Source organism: Anopheles maculipalpis, chromosome 2RL, assembly GCF_943734695.1.
Source record: "Anopheles maculipalpis chromosome 2RL, idAnoMacuDA_375_x, whole genome shotgun sequence".
Taxonomy (NCBI): domain Eukaryota; kingdom Metazoa; phylum Arthropoda; class Insecta; order Diptera; family Culicidae; genus Anopheles; species Anopheles maculipalpis.
The window spans coordinates 41,901,635-41,916,347 of NC_064871.1; the positions used below are offsets into that span (position 1 = coordinate 41,901,635).

Sequence of the window (14,713 nt, forward strand, 5' to 3'; positions counted from 1 at the left end):
GCAACACAAGGATCAATCCTCTGACTAGGTTACGCAGAATCTATGGAGCACGTGGCTCGAGTCAAAACCTATGCAATTATAGTCGCGCAAAGAAACAAACCATGTCTAAAAAAAACATTTACGGTCCCATCAACTAAAGATGACGATTAAGGAATCAATTTATCAAACGGTGACCGAATAAGACCATATTTTAATGGATGGTGGGATCGTGATCGTCGCTTCTGGAAGCATGAACCTAACACAGTCTGTTCAATTTGCGGTAGTTTGAGACGTTATAGTATATACATATAGTTATCCTACCTTATTCGTTTGTGGGAGATGAACTTGAAGATAAGATTGGAGTTGGTAGTATGTTGAAAGAAATTGGAAAAGTAAATCAGTTCTAAACATAACAAACAAACAAACAAAATCCATACTATCAAAGTATAGATCTCAATTGAAACAAAAATACGCTTTCCGCAATCGGAATGTTTTCCATTCGAAAGACAATCGTAGTATGTGTAGTTGACAAAACAAAACAAACAAAAAAATTGAACCTTTAAAATTGATAAGAAAACCTTAACAAAATAACAAAATCACCGAAATGCATCACATCTTCGTACACCTTAAACTTTAAACGAGCAGATTAAAACCAATATTAATACCCTTAATAATTCGTAGCGTAGTGTGCAGTTAATTGACAATTTAAACGTAGAGACACGATGTACTACTGTTTGTTACCTGTCCTGACGTGTAGGTTCTCTGCGCGAAAAGACAACAAGAGGCATGTTGATGAATCCCGAAGAGATGATCTTTCTATTTGTAGTTTCCTGTTATGTTTCCAAAATGTGTGTCTGTGTGTACTCGTGTGTGCGTGTGCGTGTGTGTGTGTGTGGCCTGCGAGGCTAAAAACAAATCGTAATGGACGCCTTTTTTTCTAGACTTTTATCATCGATCTCAATGCAAGAGATTTACAAGACTTCCTCCCCCCAGCATCATCTGTGGAACTTAAAACCCTGTCTTTTCGTATAGCATTAACCATAATTAGCAAGGGAAACGTTGCAGTAGGTGGATGTAAACTGTGGCACAGAGCATGAGCGAACAGGAATGTATCACGCCGATGATGCCTAGAAGCGGAAGGAGCGATATTAAATATGAATGCCTACACTGGGATGGGATACGGATGTTTCAATTATAAGAAAGTTTATGAACCACATAAAGTAACATTTAGTAATTGATCTACTCGAAACCGAGCGGTAGCAGTAAATGACTTAGAGCAACCGCAAACTCTTACACGATATTGGCAAAAAATATGTTAGAAAACGGAAACAGATAGATGTTGATCATTGACTGTTTCGGAATAAGTGTTCCGTAGTATCTTTCTGGTAGTGATATGGATAGATACACCCGCCCCAACAAAAAACGAACCCAAATCATTTCATATTGTAAACCTATCTTTAATCTGCGAAGCAAAGAAACCAAACTAGATTACGCTAAGTTTCAACGAACGATAGTTGTAAAGGTGTTTTGGGATAGGAACGTGAAAGCACAACAAGCAAGAACAATCATGTGGCGTACTGCAAAAAAGGCTCATATTACGTTCCATTTCGTTCGGGTCGGCCAAGTTGGAGTGAACATTTGAATTTTCCGTTATTTAACAGACATCCCAAAAACCGTATAGCAATAGGAACTTCGCCTGGATGAATGAATAATGATGAGCGCACTGTCGAAAGCATCCCCAATTGCTGCAGTATACCAAAACGCAATAAAAAGAGTTGTTTAGTTGACGCCACACCTTTTGCTAAAACTCACAAGCAACAGTTAGTGGTGTACCACGACGAATGAGGCCAAAAGATTACCATTAGTATAGCAATACGGAACTCTACTGCTGCAAACAAACCCCCGGGTCGGGTCTTTATGTGCCGTATCCGCGTGGGCCAGCTAGTAGACAACCAATTGAGAGCAATATCGTTAATTTCAATGCAAATTGGCAATCGTTTTTGTGTTTCGTATTTTTTTGTTGTTTTTAGTTGCCAACGATTTGGTACTCTTATTAGATCTACAAGCGATGAGAAGCGGTTCCGAATGTTTTTGAGTGTGTTGGTTCGTAACGATCATAAATGGGGTTGAGCTGGAGTACGAAGAAAGCAGCGTGTTGATATGCAAGGATAGCATACGCATTAGCATACATTAGAAATAACCCTTGCAAACTTGTAACCTTGGCCCTGGAGGCATTAATTGTATCATTGTAGTTGTAACTGTAAACAATCTATTGGAAATAGTACGTTGGTTTAATGGACGTTAGTGTAGAGAGATGGACACACACAAGAAAAGAAAAAGATCTCCAACAATCCGCCTCCCCTATCTGTTTGATGTTCAAAAATTTTGGTTAAGGATCACAATATAAAATGTCTGCCGGTGGAGTTACATCGAATAAAGCAAGTTTATATTAATTAAGCGCTTATATAAGCGGGTGCGTGAGTAAATGTTTTGTGTTTAGCTATTTATATTAAGGGGCACAGTATAGCATATGTTAGAGGGTTTGTGTAGGGCATGCTATGAATGGATCAAAACAAAGGCAGGCAAATTTAAGTAGAACCCTTTTACCAAATAACTCTTACCACTTCTAAGCGAACCATAGTCGAGGGGTAATCAAAGACGTTCAATCTGTCCTACCCATATTGAAAGGCTCCCTCCTTTACATATGATTGCAATATTTGACCAACAAGATAACGATCGATTACATACAAACACATTTCTTAAAGCAAACTACGCACAAAAGGACCAATCAAGGATCGCATTAAAATACAGCATACCACGAGAATAGATAATAGAACACTACTGTTTCAATCCTACGCCCAACGACCAAAAACAAACAGATCCTGATAGGAATGTAAAAGGGAAGTATCATACACTGTAGAGACATAATAGATTCACGTTAAACTCTGGACCTTAACTACTAAATGTGGATAAATGTCCGCGAAAAATCAAATCTACCACTACACACCACAGATATTTGCAATAACCAAGCAATGAAATAAGAAAGAAGTTGAACGATATCAAAAAGTCTCATCGTAACTTGTGTTTCGTCTGAATTGTAAAACGCAAATAGAACGCAGTCGAGTACTACGGGTAATACAAAACAAATACAAAAAAAAAATGGTACCGCATTTCACAGCTAAACCTTACGGGCATTTGGAACCGAGCGAACGATAACGATACCAGCTAGTGTATTGATGCGACAGTTGGAGTTATGCTATTATCATTGGTTCAAGCATTATAAAATAGTACATCGAAGATTAAGACGTTTGGATTATGGGTTTAGAGAGGAATGGAAATTTGTGTTAAATGTTTTTTTGTTTTTTAAATGACCTCATATACATAAATTGGGTTAGTTTAGAAAAATACTTTAAAAACAGTTTTAACCCTTCCAATGATGTCCGTTGCGTTTATCAGCAGCATAACAGCTACGTTATAAGGTTATAAGAACTATACAACGCATAACATATACAAGTAACAAACATGAATGTAAGCAGCATTAGCTACACTTAATAATTACCCTCTGACCCTCTCTGAAATACAAATCGTCTGGTAGGCAAACTTTTCAAAATTAATATTAAGTGATTTAGTTTTGCTACAAATTATGTATTTGTGAGCTGCAACGACTTCCGGTCGCTTCTCGCTTTTAGCTGAATTTAGTTTTTACGTACTGTTACGGCACAAAACCACGTTTCACGAATTACATCTGTGATATTTTGCATTCTTTAACTATAAAACTATATGTATGATTCAACCGAATCGTGCGGATGCGGTAACAATATCTCCAAATTCTAAATCTGTCCAGAATGATTGAATACAAAATGGAACAAGTATGATATGCGCGAGCAGGAGAATGTGGAATGCAATGTAAACATATTTTAAACGGTTCATTCATGTAAATTCGGAGTGGGCTTTAGTTTGATATCACCATCATAAGAGGATGTAATTTGGAAGATAAATTGCAATGCCTGTACTCCATTTACAATAGACTACAACTACTTCTAGCGAATGTTGATTAGAGGAAAAAAGAGATCAAGAAATCATACACCGTTTTCCATTATCTGCCCCATTCTAAATTGCTTGTACGATTATGATTCCTATTGAATGGGATACACTGTTCTCATGATTTCTCATTATTCCACCACCACCAATACGGCACGTTGTCGGTATTCCAGGTTTGCGTACCACGATTTTATTGTAATAAAAAAGTATAAGATGTCAAACACACACAGATTCGTTTCCTCCCCTGGTCAAAACAGCAGAATCATTAACAACAAAAGAAAGTCCGGCCCGACATGGTGACCCGGAAACCAAAAAAAGAACAAGAAGCAAATCGATTTTGTGCATTACTTTAACTATCCGAAACGAAAGTTAAATCCGTTCCCGTTTTTTGATACATCGTACCGGCACAGCTCTCGTATAAATTATGTATCTAGATGGAAGACGCTTTTTTTTTTGCATTTGTGTTCGATGACCCCACCAAACAGATTACGGTGCTAATCGCTCATACACCCATCCTTCCTCTCCTGCATGAAGCAATATACCATCGACCGCTTCATTTGCGCCGAGCTCTTTGCGGAATCGGATGCGATCGTGTAGACGGTTGGTTTGTCCTTGCCAAAATTCGATCGACTTCGGACGAACGAGATACCCACCCCAGTTGGGCAATGGCACAACACCGTCCGGTCCGAGCTCCTCCTTAATGCCTCTTTCCTTTTGATCTAGAAACTCTCGGCTCGGTATCGGTTTGCTCTGTGGGCTTGCCAGCGCACCGATTTGGCTTGCCCGTGGACGCTGGTGAAAGTATGTTTCCGATGCTTCGCGTGATATGCGCTCCGCCTTGCCTTCGATCCGGACCGAGCGTCTCAACGGTAGCCAGTAGAACGCGAGCGCAACGTGCGGGTTTTCTGCCAGCTCGTCCGCTTTGCGGCTTTCATAGTTGGTGAAGAAGGTAAATCCCTCATCGGTAACATCTTTCAACAGTACGAAGCGTGCCGATGGGACAGCATCCCTACGTACGGAAGGGTACCCGTTATCAGTATCTCCAGATTGTAACCAACAAAACCGCGGTGCGATAAGTGATAGTGCGATTTAATGGTATTGTTCCACTTACTTTGTTGCTGTTGCCAAGCACATAGCGTTCGGTTCGATGATCTCTGGAGTTTCGCAGGCATCTTGCATCCACTTGCGAAATAGGCTTATCGGTTCCTTTCGTTCAATGCTGGATTCTAGAAAGATCTCCTTCTCCGATTTGTACTTGATTCTGAGTGCTGGTAATACGTGAAACGATGCAAGTGAAAAACGTTACAATGTAGTGAATGAGTTGCTTTACTTACATGCAAGATCTACGAAGGACATTCTTCGGAATAACGTTAATCTCATAGATAATGGAGCAGCACGAATAAACAACTGTTAGTTTCGATTTGTTTTACACTTTATGTTTTCTTATCGCTGCACATTTGACGTTTCTTCAGTTTGACGTACCGTCAGCTGATTGGGTTGACGTATATAACCCAAGTAGCAAATTTGAATGTGTCGTTGTGGTGGCGCCAAATTTTGGCTTAGCCTGGAAAAATGATCATTTATTCGTTTCGATATTTTTGTTGGATTTCCAGGGAAAATGAGTATTGCATGAGGTGTTTTTTTTTGATAAACTATGTTGTCACAAAACATGTCAATGAAAATTTTTAGTTAGTTAATAGTAAGTTGAAGAAATAGGTTATTTTTTAAAATTATGATTAATAATGAATGTACAATGCCGTATTGTTAACACCGCTTGATGACTTTATTATTTTATAATAACAAAATTTCCTCCTTATGTTTTGCTTTATACCGTGCATGCACGGTCAAAAGAAATAGGTTAGATCAGTAAATTTTCAGTTCATAATAAATGTAATGAAGTTCGAGAATCAGAAGTTGATTCAGTTCGATGCTCTAGCAAAACAATCAATTGAATACCGTTGAAAAACCAATTGGAGATGAGAAATCTCTTTAGAAGCAACCTGACAGAAAGCTGATATCATAATTTTGAGATTTTTTGAAAGCTTGGCAACAATTTCAACGGTTTGATCCAACTGTTGGTATGTAGTACTGCGTAAAAACATCAAAACTGTTATTGAAACTTTTTCTTCGTTGTGCCGGATAGCTTGGTAGATTAAGCGATAAAATTTCTAAAACATGTAAACTTTAGGAACCTGAAATTTTATTTAATGAAAGTTTCCGCAACCTGCTGCCTTTTTGTAGAGCAAGACTAATATACTTTTACATACATTTCTACATTTACATACATTTATTTTTCTTAGACTTGATGTTACTCGAAAATAAGTGAGTCATACGTACGCGAGGATGATTTGTTAAAGACAAACACCGCAATCGTCTTAGCCACCAGAACGCCCACCTCCAATATCATTATCGAAAAGGACAAAAGTAAAAAGCAATATAGTTTGTAAGAGCGAACAAGAAAGAATCGGTTTTAAAGACAAATTATGTAAACTTCCCTGTTGTTTACCCCGGTATGATGTCTTGGAAGAAGAGTTTCTTGCATAAAATACCATTTTTCTTATACTGGAAAACAAAACGGTCGACGATGATAAGGTTTAGTCGACTTAAATTAAAAATAAGTTTTGTTCTATAGCATCTGAGTGCGCCTCGGATGCGCGTTAATTTTAATGACACTCTCAATAAAGTGGAATTATTGGTTGTTGATGGTGGAGTAGCTCCACCGACTGTACTGAAATGAAATCGCGAGGTAGAAATAAAATCCATTTGGTATGATTAGCTACCACCAGTAGCGTTTTAATTACTACACCTTATTAAAGGCGGCTCGGTTGCCGGTTTCGGGGAGGGTTAGGCGATGGAGGAATGAATTTAACTCTCCACACTTCCATTGCTATTTTCTCATTTAGATTATTCCGGCCGACGGCACTCGGCCGTTTGCCATTTGGAGTACGGCCTAGGTAGAAGGCGGGTTAGGCAAGCAAGTGCCTTGAACGCCCACTGCCCAGAATTCTCATCTCAGCGACACACCGCAAACACGCAAGCCCCGTCACCGTTGAATCAGTATGGATTGAGATTCGATACACGAGACACACGGCATTAAAGGTACGCTGTGGTGTGTTCGGATTGTGTGACGCGATTTTGCTTTGTGCGTTAAAGTTTGCTTCCGTCTCGAATACGGTTCCGGTCTCGGTGCCGGTCAGTCGCTCCGACGATGTCGAAAAAGTTGACCAAATTTCAAATCATCCTCGACCGTGGCGCCTTGCTGTATTTGCCCGGACAGGTACTGTCCGGGCGTGTGCTGCTTGAAACGCAGGCCGATACAGCCGTCCTTGGGCTGCACTTTCACGTGCTGGGCGAGTGTACCGTGCACGTGCCGAAGGGACGCCGTGACAAGTCGTACGATAAGGAAAACTACATCGATTTCCGCATGAAGCTGCTGGATGATTTCGACAACAAGCCCATCCTGCTATCACCCGGCATACACTGCTTTCCGTTCAAGCTGGGACTGCCCGTGTCATTGCCGTCCACCTTTCTCGGTCGGCACGGCTGGGTGCAGTACTATTGCAAGACCAGCCTGCAGGAAACGTCCGGTATAACGCACAAGAATCAGCAGGTGTTTATCGTGCTGAATCCCATCGATTTAAACCTGGAAGTGCCGATCATGAGCGTAAGTTTTGGTCGCCGTTGTATGTCGGTCCCGAGCGAACGGTGTCCCTAATGTCGAAGCTGTGTTGTTTTGCCGTTTCGCAGAGTCCGCTCGAAGCAAACGTCGAGCATCGTGTGGGTGTCGGTTATATTGGTGGCACGGTACGCTGCAACGTGGGACTGGACAAACGGGCGTATGTGCCGGGCGAGAGCATTCTCCTCACCGGCGAGGTTCACAACCGTACGAATGTGACCGTGAAGCTGCTAAAGTATGCGCTCATCGAGGTAAGCGTCGTTCGTCCCACGCCGGACAAGCTTTGGTTGATTTGGTGTGGAAGGGATGCGAAGCGTTATTGCGTGTGTAAGATGCACGTTCTGCGTATGGTCAAATAGAGTGGCACTATGCAGTATGACGATCAATTCAACTGAGATTTACACAGCATGATTTTGGTATCAAATCTCATCCGGACCGTCCGGGTACGTGGGATAAAGAAGTTTAGCAAGCTTTTTTTATGGTCGGCATGACCTAATAGGTCGTTAGGCTATAAAGAGCAAGTTTTTTCTTTTGGCATGGTTCTTTTCCTTTTAAATTTAATTTCTCTTCAAATAATAAAATTTGTGAAGCGGTTTTGGAAGTGACAATGCTTGAAGATCAGTTACTGATACTGATTCTATCGATGTCTTGTCAACCATGGTAAAGCTTTTATTGCTCACCTTAAGTCATTCCATTCGTTGTGCCAGCCATTTGAGTAGTTTTTTTTTTAAATAATCACTTGCTATTTAAATAACTCTTTAATTGGAAAAATGTTTTACTGCTAAAAGCATGCCAACAATTGAGCAATGCAAGACTATGAACGAATGCTGTAAGTATAATTGCGAAGATAAAAATGGCTGACCCAACCGACTGCGTCCACCGAGTAACGTATTTATCATGCGAAGAGAAGACAAAGGTTAAGGGCTAGAAATAGAAATAAATGTAGGCTGCGCTAATGGTGGAATAACCATTCGCCTGCCTCATCGCGGCAGATCATCTGTGGAGCAAATTTTTCAACGATGATCCCTTTCCAAATGAGACAGCTTAGTGTCAGCGCTTCGGTCCGTTTCTCGGTTTTCCCGTGCTTGTGAGGGGAGGTTTTTTTTCCACCCCCGGCGCAATCCAGCGTCATACCATTATTATTCAATAGCTTATGAATTTATGAATATCGCTACCAACAAAACGTAACAACTTGATGCTTATTGATAAGTTGTCCTACAGACGGTCGAGCCTGGAAAGTGCCAACGAATGGTTGGGAAAGTTGTTTTCCAGTTTCCTCTTCGCTTTCGACCCACCAATCATCACTATCATTTTTTCCTCTTTTTCGCTCGTTCTTTGGTATCCATCTGCTTCCCTCTAGACGGTGAAATACTTTGTGCACGGAAAGCTCGTCCATCAGGAGCGTCGTGAGCTGGATGCGGTTGTGCGCGATAAAATCAAGTCCGGCGGCCGAGATGTGATGCAGAATGGTCATCTGACGGTGCCACCGCTGCCGCCCACCAATCTGCTCGGTTGCCATCTGATCAAGGTGCAGTACAGTGTTTGTGTGAGTATCCGGCGATGAGTAGCGCTGCTGTGGGCTTTGGTGGAATCTTCGGCTAGTTTGCCTCTGATGCCGTCATGGGAATAGGGACAAGTGTTCCCAGTGACGTAGTGTTATCTGCACGCGACTAGCGCACACCTTTGGCAATTTCCTGTATTTGCGCGACGCGACAAGTAATGGCTTTAATTTACTACTTTTTGGGACGTTGTATGGGGAGTCATTTTTATGTTTCTAATGAATTACTCATTGTTTTTGACGGTTTTAACGGTTTAAAAACATCGTTACTTGTTTTGGTTTTTTGTTATTATTTCTTGATAAGAAATAAGGTTGGAGTTTGTTTAGCAATGAAGCAAGAATTGATGGATAACCTGTGTACCAGCTATCTAAAAATGATTCTTTCACTTAACGATCCAGAACGTTTTAACGTCCAGAACACAGAATCCGATACCTTATGTATTCGCAATGAAAACATAGAAATTGTTTTAAAATCTTTACTTTTATTTTCTTTAAAACTTCTACAATGATTTATAAATTTTCAACATTATTTTACGGATTTAAAAAAAAAACGGAGGGCGTTCGGGATAATTTTGACAGTTACCTACGGAGAAAGAAAAAAAAATTTATGGCAATATTAATCATCGGGGATTGTTTTTTTTTGTTTTAGAAATAGTAGCTTACCATGTATTCATTTTATTCAAAATATCCGCCTTCGGCTTCTATTACGGCCTCCACCCGTCTCCGGAACCGGGAACAAGCCCAGGCGACAATTTCGCGAGGTAGGGCCGCGAAAACGGACCTGATTTTCGCCATCAGCTCCGCCTTGGTGTTGCTGGAAGTTCTGTTGGTGTCTCGTTCCACCGTGCCCCACACGAAATAATCCATTGGATTAAGATCCGGGGAGCTGGGAGGCCATACATTCGGCGCGGTGACGTCGTTGAAATTGGCCGCCAACCACTTTATCGTTTTGGAGGCTGCTGGAACGCGTACGGTCTGCCGTTGGCCACTCTCGTGATCCAAGGCTTTACGACGGTGTCCAGCATGGAAATGTACCCGTCCGCGTTCAGCCTCAGCCCCTGCTCGAAAAAGTGGGGCGGCATCACGTCCCCTTCCGATGACACGCAGGAAAACACCATCACCGTCTGGGGGAACTTGGTTTGCGGCACCCGTGGCACGTCCGCCGGGCAGTAAGCCAGCCACCGGTTGTTCTGGGTGTTAACCGTGTCGGCGGTTGTCGCGTCCGGCGCGGATCATCATGATGCATGTGATCCGCTTCCACAATGTACTCTTTTTTGGCATTTTTTCTATCACGGGATGTTTTCGCTGCTTGTTGCGTACACTTTTAGCTGTCGAATGACGTATTGCTTGTTTTCCTATGCCAACTCGATCACGAGTTATAAACAAAAATGGAACTGTCAAAATTATCCCGAACGCTCTGATAGGATAGTTTGTACACAGAATGTTATCATTGTTCGTTTCTGACTTTTGAAACTTGGAATCTCGTTATAGACTAGAATAGCTGTTCTTCACCAAGAATTCTCTTTTATGTTGCATACTTCAAATAATTCATTACACTCAACCCAAATGTTCGAGTCGTACTTGGAAACAGGCGATTGGATTGAGTACAGTAAAATGAGCACCTTTTCTAACGTTGACGATAGAAACGGTGCAGTGTTTAGATGAATTATAGCTTTCAGTAAACAGCGTCTGAATGCAGGAAACGATTGTATTGATCATCAACATCAAAGTGAATGTTTGAAGAGCACAACACCCACCAACCCCCAGCACGGTGCTGGTGCGAATGCAATAAACGTGTGCAATAATAATAATGCTTCAGTACCAATCCCATTTATCAATCCGTACCGCAGGTGTTGATTGAGCCGAACCTGATGGAGCGCCAGGAAGCCATCCGGATTCCGATCACGCTCGGTACCTACCCGTTCCGGCGCGACGACGAGAACCTGCAGGAGTGGGTTGACAACTACGTGCAGTATCCCGCTGCACTGCCCGTCTCACGTGGCACACCGTTTGAAGTGCTGCACTAACAAACAGGATGCAGGAACCCGGATATGACGCGTGTCACTCGTGAGATTAACACAGCACCGATCGATGTGAAGCAACGGGTGAGAGGGGAAGATGTATAGACACCGCATAGAGCGGATAAGACCGGTCTCGTTTTGTCTGAACCTCACCGGTACCATCATACACATGTGACTTGTGTGAACATTACAGGCATTTTAATAATAAATCTTCAAGTTTACACTTGATTAGTTCTACTAATAAACTAATCAAGTGTTTTAAAAAAGGAATCTGTAAAACTACATCATTAAAAAGAGAGTTACACAACGGGAAAGTTGTTGGCGCTTGCTTTCGACGGCGACGGTTGCACTTGACACATGGTTGTAGGGTTTTATGAAAAAAAAAAGGCTTTAAAGAATCTTCTTTATCCGATGCTTTTTTTCCGGATATGGGTTAGCCAGGCGCTACGTTAAAAGAAAAACTCGCTTTAAGACGACGTGAAGTAGCAAGATGATTTACTACATTTTTGCTCGTGACCGACCTGACCACCCTCACCAACAATACCACCGAGAGTGCCACAAGAGAGAGTGAGAGAGATGGAGAGTGTCCTGTCAGTGGCAGGCCTGTACCGCGCTTTCTTTACTTCTAACGACATCCTCTGCCGGTGGGACAGCTGAGGACTACTACTTTTCGTTGGATTGTTTTTGCAATTGCATTGCAATTTTCGAATAAGCGTCACGGGCATATTGCACTTTGCACGCTAATTAAAATCACTCCGGGTTCACACGATTGCAACCGGTGCTCGTGAATGTGTACGAAAGACCACGCGCCTCCATCGGGTGCCAGGATATGGTTCATCCGTTTCGGCAGAGCATCGGCTTCGGCTTCGACTGTTCGTCTGCTCGCGTGTCAGCCGATTGATTGTGATTGTCGTGAAGCAGCGCATCACCGTCAGTCGTGTTCGAGGCGCTGAGCTGGATGATTGTACTGGTAAGGCTCCGGTACGTCTTCGGCATCTTTATATCCGTAACGGTTTCTTTCTGGTGTGTGTGTGTATGTGTGGTTGGTGGATAGCGGATGGCAAGAGTAGTTTGTTTGGTGGCCTTTAAAGCAATTACTGTGCTGTGGTGAATGATTAACCAACAGAATGGTGCTTGATGCTCAATGGAAATTTGATGAGCCGTGTTCGTAACAGAGTGAAGCTGTGACGGTAAAGGATACAAACGAGCGCAAGTTCCGCTCATTGTTAGATTTGGCCAGCGATACGAATAGGTGCGTTGCTCAAACGCATAATTAAATCATATGCAGAAGTGCACTACGGGCCTTTTTCGTATGGTTTCTAATGGTACGGTACCCACGTTCTGGCAGTGTTACTAGATAAATTGAAGAGTCTCATCCGGTTCTGAACAGTGAAAAGTGAATGCACTTCCTGGAACCAGTTCTTCCGTTCTGAAAAACCTGAGCGGGACAAATCGGCAACGAGGTTTTGTTTGCATTTACCACCGACCGCCAGTGACGCCGGGTCTAGTTGTCAGAGCCCGGTGGGGATGGGATGGAAGGTAGGCGATCGAATGCATTAAATCGTTTACAGGCCTGCGGCATCATATGGGTGAAGGAGGACGGCTAACATACATAAAAGTGCATCCTTCGTACAAAGAGTTTTGTATCATCGCGTTGCCAACACCAACACAGCCAGCGAGTGCGCGCACTCTCGCTTTTGTCCCAATTGCAGCGCGAGTGCATTCGTGGCTCGTGTATACACGTACAGGCGACGGATGTATGCGTTGGCTCCTCGAGCTCTCCCAGGTTCGAGTTCCCGGGAACGGTTTGCTGGTCCGCTGTAGCGTTGCTGCCGGGAGTACTACGCCGTGCTGAGAGTGAAAGATAGCAACGAAATAGCACAGCACCCATCCATAAGTGCACTTGAATGAATGTGTGTATGTGTGTGTGTGTGTGTGTGTGTGTGTGTGTGTGTGTGTGTTTTATGTGAGTGTGTATGGGTAGGTACATGTGTGTGTGTGTGTATGTAAGAGTGAAGAAATACTTAAATTTTAATAATTGCTCACAACGCTCGTGAACTTCAGTTTGTTTATTTCATTGGATGCAAACAGTGAATGAAGTGGAAATACTAACTCAGATGGAGAAGGATGCAATGTCATAATAATTCGTGACCGGGGAGAAGGATATGCCAGCGTTCGGTGTAATAGAAGATATGGCGTAGAGATAGCATAGCACCCTCATTTGTACCAGTTCGTTTTGACGATTGTGTACCATTCTAATGAGCCAGCTCGTGCACGATGGCTTTCAAGTGTGTGGTGAAGTAAGGCACAAGCACCTACCCTACCCCCCAGCGTGGGGTACCGAATCCCGGAATTGGTGAAGTGACTCGGGTGAAGAAAGCAGGTTGCAGCACAAGCACACGGATGCAAGGACATGTGTGACAAGTGACATTACGCCAAAGTTTACTACCACTGGATTATTAACGCGCTTCGGTAAGTAATTAGAGCTGAAGTAGATGCACTACTACACCGGATGGGTTTCGTTATCCATTTTCCGGATGCCGTGACACTTGTGACACTCGTGAGTTTACATTTAATTTAAATTTTAATGAGATGCATTGCTTCGCCAAAGGAGGCAAAACGTTTCTACGGGGTTTTTGTCCGACCGCGAACGATGTCGGCATTCGCATCCTTTCCCGTGCGCCCGTGCTTAATGGATGCGTAAATAACCCATTCATCCTCCGTAATGGGGTTCAACGTCCGAAACACAGCTGACGGGCAAATCCGTGACAATCGTACCCGAAGCGAAAATAAACCGCTTTCACTCAAATAAAGCACCGCTTCAATGGAGAGTATGCTTTTTCGTATATTACGCGGCACCACCAGCCTCGCCCGGCTCGCCTGTGACCTATCGTGGTCACAGGCACGCAGCCCATCCTTTCGATTGCCCTTTCCTGAACGTGCTGAAATTTCTCGTCCCTCGACGAATAATGATGCATTTTATAGCGGACTGGAGGTACGTGCCTGCTAATGCGAAGGTTTACCACCCCATCGGCCCATGGTGGGTCACAGCGCTCTGGGAGGATGTAACGGATAGCAGGGAGCAGGTTGGTATGGAGCGCTTGTACACGAGAAACAAACACCCAAGGGTGGCATCAATGGGAGGGTGCCCATAAACGGCGATCCAATAATCTGCAGACGACCCTTTTTTGTCGGCAGACCCGTCCGGCGTGTGGGACTGTATTTCATCGGCAAGCTTTCCATGAGTGGCCTGTAGGTTGGTGCTGTGAGAAATGGGAAGTTTGGGAAATGGAATGAAACATCAAATTAATCGCTAATAGCGCTCGGAGATTGTTTGCGGTTTTTACCGAACGCCTGGGGCAGGGTAGAATGTACGGAAACGTAATGGGGTGTCATTTTAGAAGCCCCCGCAAGATAGACGATAGTGTTCGGCTTTTG

At 43.0% G+C, this 14,713-nt stretch overlaps 5 protein-coding genes across 6 annotated transcripts in view; 2 read left to right on the forward strand and 3 right to left on the reverse strand.

Annotated features, from left to right (window-relative positions):
* The window catches only part of LOC126558913 (pyridoxine/pyridoxamine 5'-phosphate oxidase-like), an 87,298-nt gene extending 81,833 nt beyond the window's left edge, over window positions 1-5,465 (reverse strand). Inside the window, exons 1-3 of one of the 2 annotated variants that reach the window (XM_050215000.1) lie at window positions 5,355-5,465; window positions 5,132-5,288; window positions 4,511-5,029 (exon numbers count right to left, since the gene is read on the reverse strand). In XM_050215000.1, coding sequence (XP_050070957.1) covers window positions 4,511-5,029; window positions 5,132-5,288; window positions 5,355-5,400 — 722 coding nt within the window. In that variant the 5' untranslated portion in view covers window positions 5,401-5,465. Of the gene's footprint in view, window positions 1-4,506; window positions 5,030-5,131; window positions 5,289-5,354 lie in introns of those variants that run through there. The other variant, XM_050215001.1, reaches the window with a different exon arrangement.
* Window positions 1-14,713, reverse strand: part of LOC126557894 (protein Notchless) — a 195,019-nt gene that overhangs the window by 74,488 nt on the left and 105,818 nt on the right. The window lies entirely within an intron of this gene.
* Window positions 1-14,713, reverse strand: part of LOC126556762 (putative ATP-dependent RNA helicase DHX57) — a 300,736-nt gene that overhangs the window by 69,344 nt on the left and 216,679 nt on the right. The gene's annotated exons all lie outside the window — the stretch shown is intronic.
* LOC126557181 (protein claret segregational) overlaps window positions 1-14,713 on the forward strand; it is a 333,201-nt gene that overhangs the window by 7,050 nt on the left and 311,438 nt on the right. The gene's annotated exons all lie outside the window — the stretch shown is intronic.
* LOC126558522 (arrestin domain-containing protein 3-like) lies at window positions 7,212-11,281 on the forward strand. The gene is made up of 4 exons (XM_050214546.1): window positions 7,212-7,684; window positions 7,768-7,947; window positions 9,057-9,242; window positions 11,105-11,281. The coding sequence occupies exons 1-4, from the start codon at window positions 7,229-7,231 to the stop codon at window positions 11,279-11,281; spliced, it is 999 nt and encodes a 332-aa protein (XP_050070503.1). The 5' UTR covers window positions 7,212-7,228.

Excerpts from the sequence above, each read along its gene's own strand:
- LOC126558522 (XM_050214546.1), top strand. The coding sequence starts at position 7,229 with ATGTCGAAAAAGTTGACCAAATTTCAAATCATCCTCGACCGTGGCGCC. Across the intron at positions 7,685-7,767 it reads TGGAAGTGCCGATCATGAGC|AGTCCGCTCGAAGCAAACGT; the intron begins GTAAGTTTTGGT and ends GCCGTTTCGCAG. Across the intron at positions 9,243-11,104 it reads AGGTGCAGTACAGTGTTTGT|GTGTTGATTGAGCCGAACCT; the intron begins GTGAGTATCCGG and ends TCCGTACCGCAG.